We start from the raw sequence: 20,290 nt of genomic DNA, 5'->3' as shown, positions 1-20,290 counted from the left end.
GAAGCTAAGTTAGAATCTTAAAAAGTTATGCAAAAATATTATGTGATCGAGACCAAACATGATTTGTGGTGAAAATATGAAATTGAGGTTACACATGGAGTTCTGAGGAATATACCAAAGGAATTTATCAGGAATTAGTCTGTCAGTAAGGTTGATGGTGTTTTTAGTATACCTTTCCGCATCATTTATAGGGATTATTTTTGAAAGAGTGCTTGATATTTTCCATAAAGGAAGCTAAGCGAGGAAATGTAAGGTTTGCAAAAATGTTATGCGGAAAAATATGATTTATAGTGAAAGCATGAGAATGAGTTTGCATATAAGCTTTAAGGATCTTACCAAAATAAGTTATCGAGAATTAGTTTTTCTATCAGGTTGATGATATCAGTGAATGTTATGAAATTCGAAAAAAAATAAATTATGAATGATTGAGGAATACGATGGAGTTGAGAATAGAAGTCGACAAAATAACATGTCTGTAAAACCCGGTAGTCTGAACTAAGTTTCTGGAAGCTAGATTGTTTATGATAAAGGCATGCTTGATGTCTTAGCATTTTCGCCAAATCCGAGGTGTGTAGACTTAAAATACTAAGGATAAGTAGCGAAGTCGTATATTTACAATGTATTTTCTGTCACGTGATTGGACTCGAACCCCTGCCACGAACGTAGCCAGCGAAGTTACTTGGCGTAGAAGAAAAGATCGAAAATGGAAATCGAAACAAATCAAATAACGAAAGTCAATGACAAGATTCCTGTAACAAAGAGGCCAATAGAAAATGAAAGCGAAATATCTCTAATTACTCGCCCATGAACGATATGATGTATGAATAACTGTGCTTTCTATGAATGATTATGTTATGGTCAACCATGATCGTATGTTAAGTTAAATAATTATGCCATGTATGTTTTCAACGAATGACGATTGGTCAAAAGTTCAACTGAGCTCCAGTTTCGAGGACGAAACTTTTTCTAAGGGGGTAAGAGTGTAATACCCCGAATTTTTAAAAAACTTGATTAATTATGCTTAATTATTTTTATAGTTTTAAATCCTAATTTCGAACTTTATTTTGATTAACGAAGTTTTATTTTACTTGAATTTTTAATATTGTTACATGATTTATTATTTTTCAGATTTTATAATTTAATTTCATATTTATGAGTTTAGCAACATTTTAATCCTATTTCGTAATTTATAAAAGATTTTAAAACGTTTATATTAACGATTTTATTTCAAAACTAATTTATTTTATTAGCACTTTGTATTAAGAATTATTTAGGCATTTATCTTACTCAAAGCCATTACTACATTTTCATTTTTTTCAAAAATAGCAATGTAAATTCTGAATATTTTCCTAAGAGTCCACAATTACTAAGATATCCTTATTCTCTTAAGTAAGACAAAGTCAGTTTGTTTTCTTCCTCCCTTCTTCCTATTCACGCAGCTTTTGCCCATGTAAGTCAAAATTTTCTTTACACATGTCTCAAACATTCTTCAATTTAATCCACGTATCTCTCCTTAGATCCCTTAGTCATCAGAATTACAGATTTCTCTTCACATTTGTCACCTTAAACAATCTCAATTGAGATTATACCTTACGTCAATGAACATCAATTCATCCTATAAATAGCTCACCCAACTAGGCAGAAATGGAGTCAATCAAACTCAAAATCGTCAATAACAATCAGCTTCAATTTCAATTCCAATTGCAATTTCAATTTCACCATTAAAAACCATGAATTTTCCCACCTCTCGTGTTCCTGTTTCAGGCCACCATCACCACCATTGACTTATGCCCCTCAAAACCACTGCCACCACCACTGTCTACCGTCAACCACCCAACTCCACCACCTAGCTGCTGCGGTCGATCACCACCCCCACACAACAACCCCTCGCCTTCTCCCCTTTCCTCACGCTCTCCCCGACGCCTTCCCCTCTACCCTGGCGCACCACAGCGCTGCGCCACTACTCCATTTGCCACCATCACCATCATCTGAGTCCACCGCCTCCCCTAAACTCGCCGGAAACCGCTGCAGTCTCCTCCCATAACCACCCACGCCAACGCACAACCCCCCTACCTTTCTCCTTCACCTCCGCGCAAACCGCAACCCCACAACCACCATCACCGCCGCCCCCTGCTGTCCCCTTTCTTTCCGCCTCGCCGTCGCGCCGCCCTGGCTGGGCCACCGTCCCTTCTTCCTTTCCTCCTTCCTCTGCCGTGTATGTTGCTCTGCCCTCCCCTGGTTTTTTTTTCTCTGCTTCGATTCTTCCAGAAAGCCAGGAACCACGTTCCAATTTAGGAACGTTGGTTTTAATTCCCACAAATCAAGCCCAATCCCTTCACTTGGGCCCATTAACTCAATGTGAGTATTTTGTCCAATCTACATACGAATGCTACGTTTTATGAAATAAATTGTCACTTGCTCAAACATTGTGATAATACAGATTTTTAGATGATGTTTTAAATATATATATTCTGGCTGAAAATTGGATTTAAATAATAATTTCGTTAATTTATGAAATTAAATAATATTTCATGTAAATCTATTTATGAAATATATATATATATATATATTGATTGAAATGCCGTTTAATAACATTTTCAATAGTTTATAAAAATTATATTTTTTTATTAAATTCATTATTTTAAAATTCACTATCTATAAATTCATTATTTATAAAATGTCGGTTTTAAAGTATTTATCGTTTTAAGAACTAATTCGATAATTTGATATTTTAAAAGAATTCGGACTCGGAGCTCAGGAAGAACGAACCAACGAAAAAGGCTTAGCAAATCGTGGAATTGAGGTAACGGTTATTGCTGGTACCCGCAATCCCTTCGAAATGTATTTATGTACGAATGATGTTATGAACGATTGATGTTTTATAATGATGTTTTATGATTTGCGGGATTACAAGTATGATTTGATTGAATTGTTTTATGATAATGCAGCTTTATGCAAAGTATTGATTTAATGAATTATTATTCCTGAAAAAACTAATTTTATGAAATAACGAGATTTAATGGTTTTATTGAACCACCCTGAATAAATGAGATTTTCCTGATTAATGTTCAAACTAAAAGAAATGTAAACATGATAAATGAAAGTGTAAGAACTGGTCAAGTTCCCCTGTTATGGAGCCCAGGCTCCCCCTGATAAGAAGCACTGGCTTCCCCTGATATGGAACCAAGGTTCCCCCTCATAAGAAGCACTGGCTTCCCTTGATATGGAACCAAGGTTCCCCCTGATAAGAAGCACTGGCTTCCCCTGTTATGGAGCACTGGCTCCCCCTGTTATGAAGCACTAGCTTCCCCTGTTCGTAGGAGACGTCATACCATGTTTTCCTGTAAAATCCTGACTTCCAGAATAATACTGTTAAAAGAAAAAAGGTTAAAGAAAGGATGTTCCTGAAATGATGTTCCTGAAAGGATATTAAAGAAATGATGTTCCTGAAATGATATTCTTGGAATTAATGTTCCTGAAAATGATATTTCTGAAATGATGTTTCCGAAATGAAGCTTCTGAAATGATAATTTATTAAATTTTTTACTATATTATATTCTCCCTGTTTATTAAATAAAATGAATTGAAACGATGTTACGATGCTAGGATAACTCGTTACTGAGTCTTCGGCTCACCGTTTTGTTTTCTGTTTTAGGTACTGCTGGGGACCACGGAAACGAGTAGTGGCGAGGATTTCACTATTACAATGTTCACCTAAGTTAATGTTAAGTTGTAACAAGTTTAAGTGAAGATTCTTGTTTAAGTTACGTACTTTTATTAAGGAATTAAAAGGATTATTATGTTAATTTTGGAGTTTAATAGCTTATGATTGATGGTTGCCTTGTAATTCCCAAGAGGGAGTTACGGCAGGTAATGTCCCGACCAAATTAGGTTAATTCCGCTGCTAATTATGCTTTAATAAGTGATTTAGAGGTCGGGGCGTTACACAGAGTTCGATGTAGAATTTACATATCGAACTGGAGTGAGAAACAAGGTTGCAGATGCCCTAAGTCGGCGTGCCGACTTAGCTCCTTTGCGCAGACACGCTCCGTTTTCAGCAAGCAACATGGCCACATCTGTCAAAGATCAAGTCAAGCAGCATCTTGCGGGGGATCCTATCATGGACACCATAAAGAAGATGATAGAAGAGGGGAAGACCATACGCTTTTGGATAGAAGATGATCTCATATACACCAAAGGCTATAAACTGTTCATCCCGAAATCTGGAGGCCTTCGCCGAATGCTCTTGAAAGAATGTCATGATACCTTGTGGGCAGGTCACCCCGGTTGGCAGAGAACCCTCAGCTTGCTCTCCTTGGGCTATTACTGGCCTGGAATGAAAGAAGATGTGATGGTCTACACGAAGACTTGTCTTGTGTGCCAACAAGACAAGATTGATAAACAGAAACCTGGAGGCTTACTTGAGCCACTCCCTGTCCCCACTCGGCCATGGAGAGTGTCTAGATGGACTTCATAAGTAGATTACCGAAAGTAGACCAGTTTTGCTATGCAATGGTAGTAGTTGATTGGTTTTCCAAGTATGCCACCTTTGTGCCGATACATAAGACATGTGGTGCTGAAGAAACTGCTTCTCTATTCTTCAAGCACATAGTGAAGTATTGGGGTTTGCCGAAGAACATTGTCAGCGACAGAGATCCTAGATTCACAAGTATCTTTTGGTCAGAGTTGTTCCAAATGATGGGGGTCGGCGCTGAATATGTCATCAAGTCACCATCCCCAGTCGGACGGGAAAACTGAGAGATTCAACGGACTATTGGAGGAATATCTACGTCACTTTGTGAGTGCCAACCAGAAAGATTGGGTCAGACTCCTTGATGTGGCACAACTCTGCTTCAATGCTCAGAAAAGTTATGCGTCAAACATAAGCCCCTTTAAGCTGGTGACAGGTCAAAAAACCCCTTCTACCACACACGGTAGCAGGAACTGAAGATGGAAGAAGCCGTCATGCTCGAGAGTTCACAAAAGAATTGGAACAGAATACTGAGATTTCTCGTGCATATCTAGAACGAGCATCGAAGCGCATGAAGAAATGGGCCGATCAAAACAGAAGGCCAGTCGAGTTTGATGTGGGAGATATGGTAATGGTGAAGGTGTTGCCGAAACAACTAAGGTTCCTTCGAGGCAGAGATCGCAGGCTCATCAGAAAATATGAAGGCCCCACCCGCATCACTAAACGGATTGGGAAGAGTGCTTACAAGGTTGACCCTCCTACATGGATGAAGATACATCCGGTGTTCCATGTTAGCAGGCTCAAACCCTACCATCCAAATGAAGAGGATTCTAACCGCAACATCAGCACCCGCGCCAACATCAGGCTCCGCCAGCGCACAACCACCTCAACTGAAGACTGAAGCATCTTCACTATTTTATTGCTTTCTTTAGTTTCTTTTGTAATTTTGTAAGTCGTCGAGGACGTCGACATCTTTAGTGGGGGAGGATGTTAGAATCCAACCTTCCTTGCATTGTACTTTTCTTATTTTCCCTTGTATTGATCTTATCTAAACTTTCTAGGACTTTTCTTTGAAGTTTCTAGGCTTTAGATAAGATTATTATGTTACTGTCATTCCAGTGTTCACTGGCAGTTTTTAGCTAATTCAAAATAAACCTCTATGAGGGGTATGACTCAATACCTCTCACCAGAAGTTGCCTTTGCTTAATCACTAGCGTTGTTGTATGCCTTTATATATATTGTGTTGTCGCTCATTTTTAAGCTTTCTTGCCTCAACAAAGTCCCATAATCAGATACACTTGCGTCGTCGGCCCCACTTGTGACCGCCGCACGCACACAAGTGCTCGATCGGTGCCCGCGTCCCTTTCTTGTCGCCAAAAGACAAGAGCGCTCATTCTCAGAAAACTTGCTTTCTCGTGCTTCACAAGCCCCTTTGAACTCGTTCCGCACAAGGCTTGCCCCATACCACCCACTAGGTAGGAGCGCGCCGCACGATCCGGTGCCCAAAACATCCGGACCGTGACACTAGGAGCCACCAGAAGTCCAAACACGTACTGCGGCGATTTCATATACTTCGAGAAATCGTTGAAAGGAAAGAAATCAAGATTCGCAAGGTTGGAACTGACGACAACGTCGCGGATCCATTGACTAAACCGTTGCCACAAGCAAAGCACAACGCACATGTAGCAACCATGGGAATCAAGCATATTGGAGAGTGGCTTTGATTTTCTAAGTTTTGTTTTAGAACATCTGTTAGATTAGTGTTTAAAATAATTGGTTTAACTATTTCATATTTATGAAATTTCTTACCTCTTATTCATTTAATTTGGTTTAGTATTAAATGAAAAGTCCATATGATTCAAAATATTCAAATGGGATGTCAAGATGGATTCTTCCACAAAGAAACACCCATAAGTGAACTTGAATATTGGAGTCACAAAGGATCCCTAGTCTAGGTCATTGAAATGTGGACGTCCAATGACTAATGAATATTAGATTGCAAGTAGATTTGTAGTTCGGTTTCTTGAACTAGATTGACTGGATGTCAGAATCTTTTGCATAGATACTTATTGGATCTTGTATTGGATTGACCATGAGAACACTTTAAGAGATTAAAGTCCTGTCATAAGTAGTTCTCATTAATGGTGATTAGAACCATTCCTCAGAACATGAGTAATTATGATTTCTCATTTGAGAATTAGTTCGCTCTAATGCTAGCAAAACGTCGCACCGTAAAAGGAGGCTATAAAAGCAGTTATTGGGCGTACTATGAATCAAAGTGAGTGTTCATAGCTTGCAAGAATGGATTTTCCTCCTATCTTTGATAAGATATGGTGTTGTTGTGTAACAAGGCCTCTCGGAGAGTTAGATACTGTGAAAATGCATGGCCGTGCTCAGAATGGTTAAGGCTTAACCTTCAGTAAAAGTTTAACAGTTGAGCTCAGCAATCCGAGAAACGCTGCTGGACCTAATAAGGATGGCTTGGATGTTACCTTATGTTCAAGTAACACTAAGCGACAAAGGAATGTGAATGCACACTTGTTTGAATGACAAGTGGGAGACTGAAGGAAATGTGTCCTTCACCCAAGGTGCATTAAGTCTAATACCAAGGCTCAGATTAATTACGAACAATTAATTCAGTGAGATCAAGTGATCGGAACAGCTAGCTGGAGCAATGCTTCCGATCAGTGAGTTCTAATCTATATTAGGCTCACATCTTACTCTTGACTGAACCTATAAGGTCACACCAATGGTCTGTTATAGATCACCGGATTAAATGAATCGGAAATTCATTTAATAGCTTTTCGGGAATTAGTTCGGAAAAACATAATATACGATACGACCTTGCATCGGAATCGTATATAGTATCGCGAATATTTGTAAGTTGGGCGAACCTAATAATCGTATCGTACGACGGTGATTCGTCGTGTACGATACGATAAATAATAGCTGTAAGGCATTCATCCCGAATACGAGCTGCAACGGAGCTGCCGGCCCGTCGAGGCAGGCGCGCATGCGTGCAAGCTAGGCCCAACGAGCCAGCGAGCAAGCCAGCCTGCGGCACGAGTGTGCACGCAATGGGACAGCAGCAAGCAGCGGGCAAGCAAGCGAGGCTCACGGCCCATCGTTGCTGCCCGTGCGCTGTCGACTTCGGCCAGCAGTGGGCTGCGCGTTGTGGCTTGCGGTGTGTGATTGTGGCCGGTCAAGGCCATGTGTCTTGGCCGGTTACACTAATATAACTCTAGGGTTATATTCCACACACCAATCAGTTTTTTCACAACCTTAAACCTAATTCTGAAAATTACGTTGTTTCAGTTTTGCTCTCTACTCAAACATGTTCTTCCCGGAAAAGCAAACACTCTTGAATATTGTCTAAGCTACGATCATCAAGACTGATCTGAACGTGTCAGTGAACCAATTAGAGGAATGCCAATTGGAGTTCTTTGTTTGTGTTCGTTGATACTAAACTCGGGAAAACACGCTTCAAATGTAAGTATGCTTAATCTGTGCTTTATACATGTTTCCTGGCTTTGGGGATGTTCTGCACATGTTATATGTTTAACTGTATTCCCCTACAGATCTTGCATAGGAGGAACAATTGCTGTCATCTTGATTCAGTAAACCAGTGATCAAATACAGAACAATTCAAGTTACTTTGAACTTGATCACTAATTGAATTATCCGCTGAATTGTAGCAGTTTAATGATTTGCGGGAAAAAATGATAGGATCTTATGCTTGCTCTGATACCATGTAGAAGTTCTGAAACTAAGAACTTCGAATTTAAAGAGAAAAGAAGAATCAGTTTTATTGATTGTAGAATAGAAGTATTTACATTGTCTTTAAACTGACTGATTACAAGAGTATTTATACTAAGTGTGAATTCTTGTAACTACAACTGACTAGGGGAATGAGTTAGTTACAACTAACTCTTACAATCTGTAGCAACCTTGTACAAGTCATCAATCTGTGTGTGTTGATGAGACATATTGTCATCAATCTGTGTATCACAGTCTTCAATGCTTAGCAGTCGAGCCACAAGAGTTGTGAGCAGCTGATCCTTGTGTTTGTTGCTATGTTTTTTTTTTTTTTGGTGTACCATCCGGTTCACCCTTAGGGCTAATCCGGATTCGGGGCGAGTTCTGAGTGGATAGGTTCCATTCCCCTCCCAATTGTTGTTGCGGGGGATCGAACACAGGTCCTCCCTACCAAGTTCAGCCTCAATCACCACTGAACCAACAGTCAATTGGTGTTTGTTGCTATGTTTGTTGTTGCTGCTGTTGCCTACTGCAGCATGTACTCCAATAGTTAGTTGATACACATATTTAGTCATTTTACTCCTTACATTTAAATTTTATCGTTGTTAGTTAAGGGGATCTTCAAGAGGGTAAGATACATAGATAGTGGAGAAAATTATGAATTTAATAATTATGGATACTGCATTAGAAAATGAGACCAAATGGTAATTCAAAATTTTACTTGACATGAGCTATTGACGAAATAAGAATGAAAAAATAATATCTAGAGGCTAGTTAATATCCATCTAGTTTGTAGGTAGACTAAAGTCCAAAAACCGTACAAAGGTCTTTCTCATCCACCAACTAAGCCTCATCTACCGCTACTTATTTCGGCTATGTTTGGCAAAACTAACTGAAATGGAGCTGAAACTGATAAGATAGCTGAAATTGATAAGGTTACACCTGAAACTGATAAGGTGCTGAAAGTGATAAGATAACTGATAGATAAACTATTTGGTAAAACTGATTGTTTAAGTAATAAATTTTTTTATTAATATTTTACATGTCCACAATTTTTTATACCATTAACAAGCAAAATATAAATACTCCGTACATGATATTTGAATAATCCATACCAAAGTAAACATTGATACTTCATACTCGATATGAAGATAAAGATAGATTGGTCATCGATTATTCTACAGAGTATTTTTTTTAAAATAGTATGAAATGTCTCTTTGGCTAGTAACTATGGACTAACTTTTTTCTTAATTGATTACTTGTAGAAAATTTCAATCCAACTAAATAATGTGCCCATCAACCAACCCGGCCATTTGTCAAAACTTGAGATGAAACAAATTTTTACAAGAAATAAAATGAAAAAAAAAGATAAAACCATGAAAAGTAAGTGACAAAATCAAATTGAAATAAATAAATAAATATATCCCACAAGGAGTACATGGAGTACAAATGTACAATCAATGTTTTTATCTTTCTACCTTTCTTCCACCTCCTTCCTCTCTCCATTTCTTCATTACAGTGAAGAGAGTCCAGATCCTCTGGAGTTTTAATAAAACTCTACAAGGTAGAGTTGTATATAAACCATACATTTTAAAATCAATGGCTCATATTGATGAGAAAAAAATTGGAAAATTTTGGAAAGATAATATATCAACCATTGATTTTTCATTTAATGGTTGATATGCTCAAACTCTACCTTGTAGAGTTATTTTAGAACTCTAGAGAATCCAAAGCCCAGTGAAGAATACCAAATTAAGGATAAAAGGAAAACAACTTTTTATTCACCCCTAATTTTCTCTTCTTTCAGATCTTCAATTCGTACATTTTAATCACAGATTTTTGTTCCAAACCTTAAATTTACCTCCGAATCACCAGCAAGCACCTCAAATTGCTGGAATTATCAGAGGGGTTAACATAATTAGATTTTTAGGTTTTGAAGAACAATGAAAGGGATTGTGATTCAAGATATTGATATGAGATTTGTTAGCTGAAGAAAGATGCGGTGATGCAGGGTTGTGTAGAGGACCGTGCAGAGGCTACTACTAACAGGAACAATAATTTTTGTTGATTAATAATTTGTTGAAAGTGAAAAATACAGCTGAAATTCGCCACTAATTGTCAAACGTTACTCCGACTAGCGTCTCAATTTCAGTCTCTTTTAGGACCTGAAATTTAGTTTAAGCTGTTTAACAAACACTTCTAAAATGATAAGATCCTAAAAATTTCAGCCAACTAATCATTTAAGTCACCTGAAATGAGTTATCAAACAGAGCCTTCATACCCGGAATAACTTGTAAGACTCTTTTATTGGCGATATATTTTTTTTTTTTTAGGGAAATTTATTGGTGAATTGGTGATTATGTGTAGTACTTTATTAAGAGTAGCTTACCATTTTATAGGTTGTAAGCGTTGCACGTAGTATGTTTTAAGTGGCCATGCATATTTAAAGTCTTAACAAAGTTGCAAATTAATTACAAAAGGTCTTGCATGCACAAGGTGTACAATAAATTTATTGTACACCAACATAAATTTTACCCGGTTTTCTCTAACTTTTACCCAATTTTCTCTAACTTTTATATTATTAAAAAATAAGTTGATCGATAAACATTTTAAAGGGTTAAATGATAAATTTTATACATTATTAGTGATTTTGAAGAAATATTTTTTATTAAAATAAAAAAATTTATTAGTAAAAAATAGATAACTTTTACATATATATATAAGGGTAACTCTTAAGCATTTTACGTTAACTTTAACTTCGGTGCACAATATTTATTGTACAACCCACGTAAATAAGAATTTGTGATGAAACTTTGGCTAAGCCGTCTCAAGAGTGTTGTGTATGATATAGATGATCTCTTGGATGAGGTGGCCTTTGATGCTTTGCAACGCCGTGTAAATGAAGGCCATTTTCTCCGCCAGCTTTGGTACTATCTGTCCTCTTCAAATCCTTTGATTTTCTCTTTTAATTTGAGTCGCAAAGTAGGAGACCTCAGGGAAAATGTTGAAAGAATTGTGGCTATGAATAATGATTTTCGTTTGACTGAGCGTCCGGTTGAACGCTCAGTTGATGATGACAAAAGGAGTACTTTCAATACAACTCCAGTTGTCCACAAACCAAAAAAGTTTTAGAAACATTGAGTGGTGTCAGAAATGTTGCTAATCTATCTGTGCTTCCTAAAGTCGGGATGGGTAGGATTGGGAAAACAGCATTAGCTAAGTTGGTGTATTATGATGTCAATGATTTTGATGTCGAAGTTATGGGTATGTGTTTCGGAGAAATTTAACATGAACAAGATCATAGACGATATTCTAGAGTATGATAATAGTCGTCGCAGTAGTTCTCAAAATATGGAGATACGAGTAAGACGGCTCAAAAGTTTTTTGAATGGAAAGAGGTACTTTCTTGTGCTGGATGATGTCTGGGAAGACATAATGGCTGAGTGGAGAAGTCTGAGGAACATGCTTGCTGTTGGTAAAACCAGGGAGTATAATTTTGTGCACCACAAGAAATAGACAAGTTGCTTCTCGTATTGGAACCATTGTGGCATATGACTTGAACTATCTTCCAGATGATTTTTGTTGGTCTCTATTCAAGCAACATGCATTCTACGAAGGAGAACGCAACTATCAAAATCTTCAGGAGATTGGTTGGTCTATTGTCAAAAAATGTGGTGGCATCCCACTTATTGTGAGTAGTTTGGGAAGAATCTTAAGAAATAATAGGGACATTCAAGAATGGCAGCGAATTGCTAAAATGGATAGCTTCATTGAGTTGATCATTGATACAGAAGATAGGGATCGAAAAAAATGTCTTGGAAATTATAAAAGTAAGTTATGACAAACTTCCGTCCTATTTGAAACCATGTTTTGCTTATTTGTCATTATTTTTGAAGGATAGGAGTCTTTCTACCAACTTTGTTCCATATATGTGGAGCGCACTTGGGTTGTTGCCCCAACACGAAGATATTGAAGCCTCCGGATACTCTTACTTCATGAAACTGGTATCAAATTCCCTTGTTCAAGTACCAATTAGTCATTATAATGGGATTTATTGCGCGTCTAAAATGCATAGTATTTTGCATCATCTGGCTGTGAAAATCTTAGGTGAAGAGTTGGCTGTTGTAACTTTTGATAAGCTAGCAGTTACAGAATTTACTAGGCATATTGTTTGGGGACGATGTTCTGAGACTTCTGACAGTTTTAAAAATAAGATATTTCCCCAACAGCTTCGCATAGCCCGGAATGCTCCAACATTTCGATTTGGAGATACCATGAAAAAGAGTATAAGCCAGTCATTTCCGCTGCTTACGCTTATTGGATCTTAGGACTCTTTGGTTTGAGGAGTTACCGGAGTCGATCGGGAACTTAAAGCATTTTAGATTCCTAGGCATATCTGAAAATCCTTACATTAAATCTCTTCCAAATACAATATGCAAGCTATTGAATTTGGAGACATTTTATATTGCTGACTGCGAGCAACTACAAAAGCTACCAAGGGGTGTATATCAGTTGCAGAGCTTAAAGAAATTATCGATGACAACATGCCAAGTGAAATTAGGAAGAAGATTCATGGAATTGAGTACTCTACATTCTACAATCACTGTCTCTGATTTCATGTAAGGGACTAACATCATATCAATGTGGGATGATGCTAATGTCGGGCACCTCAGTTCCCTCCGAACGTTGAATATCATTGATTGTCCAAAACTGACATGTCTTCCAAACAATATAAAATCCCTTCGAGATATACAATTGAGAAATTGTGAATCGCTAAATCTGGAGAAGGGAGAGGGTCTTCAAGGCCTTTGTAGCCTTCATGTATTGAGCATCGAGAACCTGAAATTGGTAAGACGACTGCCAATTGGTCAGACAACTGCAGCTTCTCTTAAACAACTTATAATAAGAGACTGTAGTAGTTTGATTGAGCTTCCAGCAGATCGGTTTACCTCTCTCAAAGAAATTTCAATCTCCGATTGTCCTAATCTGTCTTCTTTGCCTACCACATTTCGTCATCTCACTTCTCTACAAAGGCTATATATTGAGCGATGCTCTCTCCTGTCAACAAGATACAATGCACCAAATGGAAAGGACTACTCACTTGTACGACACATCCCCGGATTCCGGATTACATGGTAACCCAAGTTACTCAAACATGTATCAATTTCTATACTCAGTCTTGAATCATTCATTATTTTGTCACCTGGTTGTCTTTGTTTGAATGATTCAATCCAAATCAACAATATATTTTTCACTGATTAGATTTACTATCAATGGTTGCACAGATTAATCACCGCCATTTTCTCAACTCTAATTGATGGGTGAAGATGGATTATTTTCATGGCATGCATGTTAAATCAACAGCTAGGCTTATTGAAGATTCAAAGGAAACATATTCACAGTAAACATCTAAAGTCCTACTTCCTACAACACAGTGGCTGATGCTATGTATTATCTATCATTCAAATGTTTTCTAGGAAGTTAGCATGGTCATGGTTTGACCTTACTCTTATAGTCAGAGTTTTACATCTAATGTACTCTTCTTTACGAGAGTGTTTGGTTTGATGTAAAACGTTTTAATGCAAAATAGTTTACAAATGTCTATCATTTTCATTGTTTGTTATGGTAAGGGATGAACAATTTTTCAATAACTCTCAAAAAGGTGGAAAATGCTTTTCATTATACAGGAAAGGAAACCAATTTTCCACTCTCTCTGTACCCCTCTATTCCATTTTCCCATTAATCATCACCCATCTACTCTTATATTCCGTTTCTCTACAAATTTTCTTATAAAGAACTAAACAAAGGAAAATTAGTCAGTGAGCTGATCTAGTTTATTCAATAAAGCTCTTATGGATGCTTTGTCTATAGTGTTAATTTTGAGTTGCATTATTTGTCAAATAAATCTTAACTCAAATTCTTCTCATCTATATATAATTAGGAATTTTGACAAAATCTACATTAAAGAAAACACCACTTTATCAATTATTATCTTATGATTTTTTTATTGTTATTTGCTAATTTAACATATAATTTTTTTATCGGAAACACTACCACTTCATAGTTTTTCATTTTAAAATAGGGTTTTTTTGGTACTTACTTTCTTAAAACTACATAACTTTGTATAAAAGAACTTATGAAAAATTTATTGTAACTTATTATAATACCCCGTATTTTTATTCATTATAAATATATTATTATATATAAACTACTTTTAAAAGAGTTTTTAAAATACAGTTGTATTTAAATGTATTTTATTAATTAGAAATATTTATTATTTACATATTGGGGAGAAAAGTATTTTAAATTTTAATTGGGAAAGCTATTTTTATTTAGAAATGTTATAACGGATGCAAAGAAAGATTAAATTAACGTAATTAAAGAACGCAGAGATTTAACGTGGTTCACTAACAATGTGTTAGCTACGTCCACAGGCAGAGAGGAGGAAAGTTTTATTGATCTTGAGGAACACAGATTACAGAATACGGCTAGGTTATGACCTAAAGAGTTTATATAGTACACTCTAGACAGATGCGGAAAAGCCCAGAAAATAGGCCCAAAACAGATAACCCGTGTTGGGGCGTTGCAGTAAGGGGCTTGACCGATTCAAGGCATTATCTAACAAATCTCCACCTTGACTTGAATCCTCTCACAAATAACAGATGTACCAGATGCACCATTTGTTAGGTTATGATACATATGACAATACATAAATCATGCGGAAAAACCTTAATGCCAAGAAACATATTATTTACACATAATCATTTAGCATAATTTAGGAGCATACACTTTGTAGAGTGCCCTCCCTAGCTGCGCCCGAACCGAACAAGAACAAGCCTTTAGGACTCCAAATGTCGTCTCTCCGTAGATAGTCCACAGTACGTCCGGATCCGCCTCAAGTTAGACCAACTAGAATCGCCCTTAAGGTTACTAGGAAATTCGGTTAAGTGTTTGCAAGTGTTTGGCTTATTTTTCTTTCAAAACTTACCCTTTGAATACTTCAATTCCATGTACATAAATTATGACCCTAAGCCTTTATTTATAGAGGTTTGGAAAGGGAATTGGAATCCTAGTAGGATACGATTTAATTAAACTTAGAATCCTACAAGGACTCTAATTAATTAAATAATCCTTTTAGGAATAGGAATTTAATCATACACCAAATCCTAATAGATTTAGGAATTGTGCATGGACACAAACACACACACGCACGGCAGCCACGAGGGCCGCCCATGCGAGTGCGCTTGGCCCACGCTACGCAGCCACGCCTTGGCGCGCTGGGTTTGCCTTGCGGTGGGCCTGGCGCTGCCATGGGCTGTGCGTGTTGGCGTGCGTCTTGCTTGCTGGGCGATGGCCCGACTTCGTGCTGGGCCTTCGTCCGGCAGGCCTCGTCCGATGCTAACTCGTACGATACGCTTCCGATTAAATTCCCGGTTCCGGAATTCATTTCCGATACGAACAATATTTAATATTTCCGATTCCGGAATTAATTTCCGTTTCGAACAAATATTTAATATTTCCGTTTCCGGAATTATTTTCCGATTCCGATAATATTTCCGATTCTGACAATATTTCCGTTTCCGGCAATATTTCCGATTTCGGCAATATTTCCATTTCCGATAATATTTTCCGATACGTACCATGTTTCCGTTTTCGGCAACATCTACGACCTGGATAATATTTATATTTCCGATACGATCCATATTTCCGTTTCCGGCAATATCATCGTTTCCGGAGTATTCACTTGCTTGTGACGATCTCAGCTCCCACTGAAACCAAGATCCGTCGATTCCGAATATCCATAGATAGAGTATTTAATGCCATTAAATATTTGATCCGTTTACGTACTATTTGTGTGACCCTACGGGTTCAGTCAAGAGTAAGCTGTAGATTAATATCATTAATTCCACTTGAACTGAAGCGGCCTCTAGCTAGGCATTCAGCTCACTTGATCTCACTGAATTATTAACTTGTTAATTAATACTGAACCGCAGTTTTTAGACTTAACATTGAATGCATACTTGGACCAAGGGCATTATTTCCTTCAATCTCCCACTTGTCCTTAGGGACAAGTGTGCATTTCCTAATTCCTTTGTCACTCGATGCTTGCTCTTGAACATAAGGTAAGAGTTGTCATCCTTATTATGTCCAGAGGTGTTTCTCGGTTTCAGAGTTCAACTGATCAAATAAACAGATAATCATAGCCTATGATTCATCCGAGCACGGCCATGCATTTTACAGTTTCTAGCTCTCCGAGTGGCCTTGTACAACTTTTAAGCATCTCATCCCGATTTATGGGAGGACAATCTCAATCTTGCGATCTTGAGATTAGACTTCGTTTGATAGGTGATTACTTGAGCGTTGCCTTTATAGCCTCCTTTTACGGTGCGACGGTTGGTCAACGTCAAAGCAACCAGTTCTCAAACAAGTAATCTCAAATCACTCAGGTATTGAGGATTTAGTGTCTAATAATTTTAATGAAATTTACTTATGACAGATTTTTATCTCTTACAGTAAAGTTTCATAGGTCTGTCCAATACTAGTCTTCCCAAAGTAAGTATCTATGCAAATGATTACGACATTGCCATGTCCACATAGTTCAAGAAACAGAACTACTAGTCATCTTGCATTCTAGTCGTCTAATGTTTTCTATGCGTCCAATTCCATAGAAAACTCCGACCAGGGACCATTTTCAACTTTTGACATTCAAGTTCACTTGATAGACATTTCTTAGTCACAGGACTGGTCCTGGCAGTCTATCTTGAATATATCGTCAAATTGAAGGGACTCATCATTTAATACTAAACCAAGACTAAATGGAATATGAAAATACATTTCATATATGATAAATGTTCAACCCCAATGTTTTACAACCATGGGCCTCTAACCCATCTTTAAAACATTTAATGGAATTCAAAGCTATGCTTGATTTCCAGCGCTACAATGTGAGTGTTGCTTTTCACTTGTTGCATAGGTTTAGTTATCATGCTTTGCCAATCTTAATATCCTTTTCATCGAATGTTCTTCGAGATAGATGATAAGATCTTTTGAGTATGTTTATTTTGTGATCTAGTCTTTTCTTGCTTCAAGAGTGGTTCTACGCATTTTTCAATGAAGAACCATCAAGCCAGCAGACATGTGATCTACCCAAGTTCAGTGAAGAACTCTTTAACATAAACAACCCTGTTTTATTGCTTCTTAGGCAATAAGTACTTTTACTTCAACTTTATAGGTTGCTAGTGATGCTTTGTTTGGAATTACTTATCCAAGCAGTTCAAAGATATGTGGAATACTTTCCAGCTGTATCTTAGAACATAGAAATTAATATTTTAATATCCCACGCAACAACTCATGGTCTCCAATCCATGTTGCCATTTCAAAACACGATGCTCTACAACTCGTCCTTATCAATGGTTAACTCCAAAGGGTCTTGCTTGATCCTTTGCCAGTGTTTATGCGTGTAGCATCAATATTTAGCATATCTTCATTTCCTTGAATCAAGAACTATTCCTATGTACCTTTTCAAGTACCATAAGTATTCTTGATCTCAATCTAGTTGATCTTCACTTAGATCAATAGAGATTGGTATATGTTCGTCATGCCTAAAGTCATACGATGCGTTTTTGGCGATCCTCATATTATATCATACATGATAAATTCTTTTGCAGAATAATTCCCAATTGAATTCTATTCATGTAACTTTAGCTCATTCAATTTCAGTAGATACTGAATCCAGCTAAATTCTTTGACATATAATATAGGTTAAGAATCTCATTTAGATCCTTTGATGTTTAACTTAGTAAATGCTTATACATAGTTCAAAACATTCTTTACTTAGATTTATTCACATGGATCGAATATCTCCAATGGAGTCTTTCGTGTTTGATTTAGTAAATGCCATTACTTAATCCAAAACAATATCATAAGATCTTTGTAAATAGATCTTAATACCCAGTATGTACTAAGTTTCGCCATGGTCCATCATTGATGAATAATCTCAAATCTAAGTCATTAGCATTTGAATGTTATTTCACAATAGAGAGATATGTGTGTGATACACATAGGACCAATTAAGTTTTACGTACTCCCACTAAACTTCTTATATATCTATAAGAATCATGTACATTTTATGAAACTAAAATACTTATTAGCTTCACTAAAATACAATTCCAATTCCCAATTGCTTGCTTAAATCTGTACTTAGATTTTATAAGCTAGCTTTCCATTTCAAGTATTTATTTGGATCCACAAATCCTATGACATACCATGTACATAGTTTCTTCCAACATTTGACTGAGGGAGATGTTTTGTCATCCAATTGCCATACGTACCAATATGCTATCAGTGCTTGAATTATAGACTTAAGCATTACGATTTTGCATGAGGTTTCAACACAATCTACACCGTGAATTTACTTGTAACCTTTAGCAACAAATCTAGCTTTGTGTGTGAACAGAATTTCATGTTTGATGGTTTTTATCCTTAAAACAAACTTGCAACCAATAGGTGTGAGACTATTCTTGCAAATCAACAAAATTTCAATTTTGTCATCAAAACATTGAGTATGTTTTATGGCATCTAACCATTTAAAACATTGAGTCTATTTATGGCCTCTAACCATTTTAGGGAATCTGGTTCGTCATAGCTTTCTTACAGGTCACAAACTCATTAAATAGTTTGACTGCAAGTTGTAGGTTTCTTCACTATCTAATTAGAAGAATCGCATAGCTTCAGTGGCCTGAACTCCATGTTTCTTTACTATCTATTAGAAGAATCTCATAGTTTCAGTGACTTGAACTCTATGCCTACTTGGGTATAGAACATCAAACAATAGAATATCAATAGCCACTTGAAAGTCCTTTGAATATTCTTGTTCTCCTTGAAGCACTTGTAAAGTCTTCTAAGAGATGTCTATTCTTTAAAGCCACTTCTAAAGTCCTTAAAGAATACATGTTCGGATTTTCTAAAGAACTTCGAAAAGCCTCCTGAATGTCCGTTTATGTTTGTTGTTCGCCTCGAAGACTTTCGAGGTCTATTTTCTCCCACTTGTCATTTTGGAAACGAATCTCCAAAAGGACATTATTTCGAGCAAACAAACATTATGTTCTCAAAATTCGTGGTAGAAACAATACCCTTGTGTCTCATTTGAATAAATCACAATGAAACATATATCTATACTTGGGCCTTAGTTTGTTGAATAACAAACACTAAGCTCCCACTGAGTTTAGGAACTCTTTAGATATATTATGAAAAGATATTTTGAAATTACTTTTCAATAGCTTTGACGAATTTGGTTTAGTTTGGTGGTGGTTGAGCATTTTGTATAGAAATTATAGGAAAATTCTTTATGATTCATCATTGATCGAATCAAGTACTAATTGACTTCCATCATTCCATTTTAGATATGCCATATCTTATGGAGCTAGATCGTGAAATTACATTACACAGTCATTGATGATCATATTTGGTTTCAAGTAATCATTAACATGATCTAACCTAGATCTTTATGATTTCTTGCCAAGTGGGATTTATACTTCTGAATCTTTGAACTAGCCAAACAGATTCAACTTATATCACATTGAGTAAATAAACCTATATTCACTCAAATCTGTGTGAAATAATAAAGTCATAAAACCTTTCTTTAGCTTTGTACTCTATTGTCTAGGCGTTCTAACAATAGTTCATATCTTTTGTTACTTTCAACAAGTAAGACTAGTTGTCTTAAATTGATCTAGAAATCAATCAACTTTCAAAAGTCCATCAAAATAGACCTTATGAATGTTAACTTGTTGATATGGTCTAAGCAACAATGCCAAAGTATAGTGGAACTCAAATCAAAGGTTTGATTTGAACCTAGTAAAGTTTTTATTGTCAAAGAGTTGTTTGTTTTAATCAAGCATATTGACTCAACCCGTAAATGACCATTTCATTCAAACAAACAAACAAACATTGTTTTTGTTCTTCTGAATATGAGTCTTTCTGTGTTTGAAAACAGAAATTTAGGTATGCTGATTGTGGAACAAAATAGCCATTAAGTTCCAGCCTTTGAAAGGACTTAAAACA

At 36.7% G+C, this 20,290-nt stretch overlaps 1 protein-coding gene across 1 annotated transcript; it reads left to right on the top strand.

Annotated features, from left to right (window-relative positions):
• Positions 1 to 11,032: 11,032 nt before the first annotated feature.
• Positions 11,033 to 13,366, top strand: LOC130469616 (putative disease resistance protein RGA4). The gene is made up of 5 exons (XM_056839004.1): positions 11,033 to 11,312; positions 11,411 to 11,491; positions 11,713 to 11,918; positions 12,124 to 12,511; positions 12,852 to 13,366. Exons 1-5 carry the CDS (start codon positions 11,033 to 11,035, stop codon positions 13,364 to 13,366), a joined length of 1,470 nt encoding a protein of 489 aa, XP_056694982.1.
• Positions 13,367 to 20,290: the final 6,924 nt, after the last annotated feature.

This window comes from Spinacia oleracea, chromosome 3 (assembly GCF_020520425.1).
Source record: "Spinacia oleracea cultivar Varoflay chromosome 3, BTI_SOV_V1, whole genome shotgun sequence".
Taxonomy (NCBI): Eukaryota; Viridiplantae; Streptophyta; class Magnoliopsida; order Caryophyllales; family Amaranthaceae; genus Spinacia; species Spinacia oleracea.
This window is presented reverse-complemented; position numbering and strand designations above follow the sequence as displayed.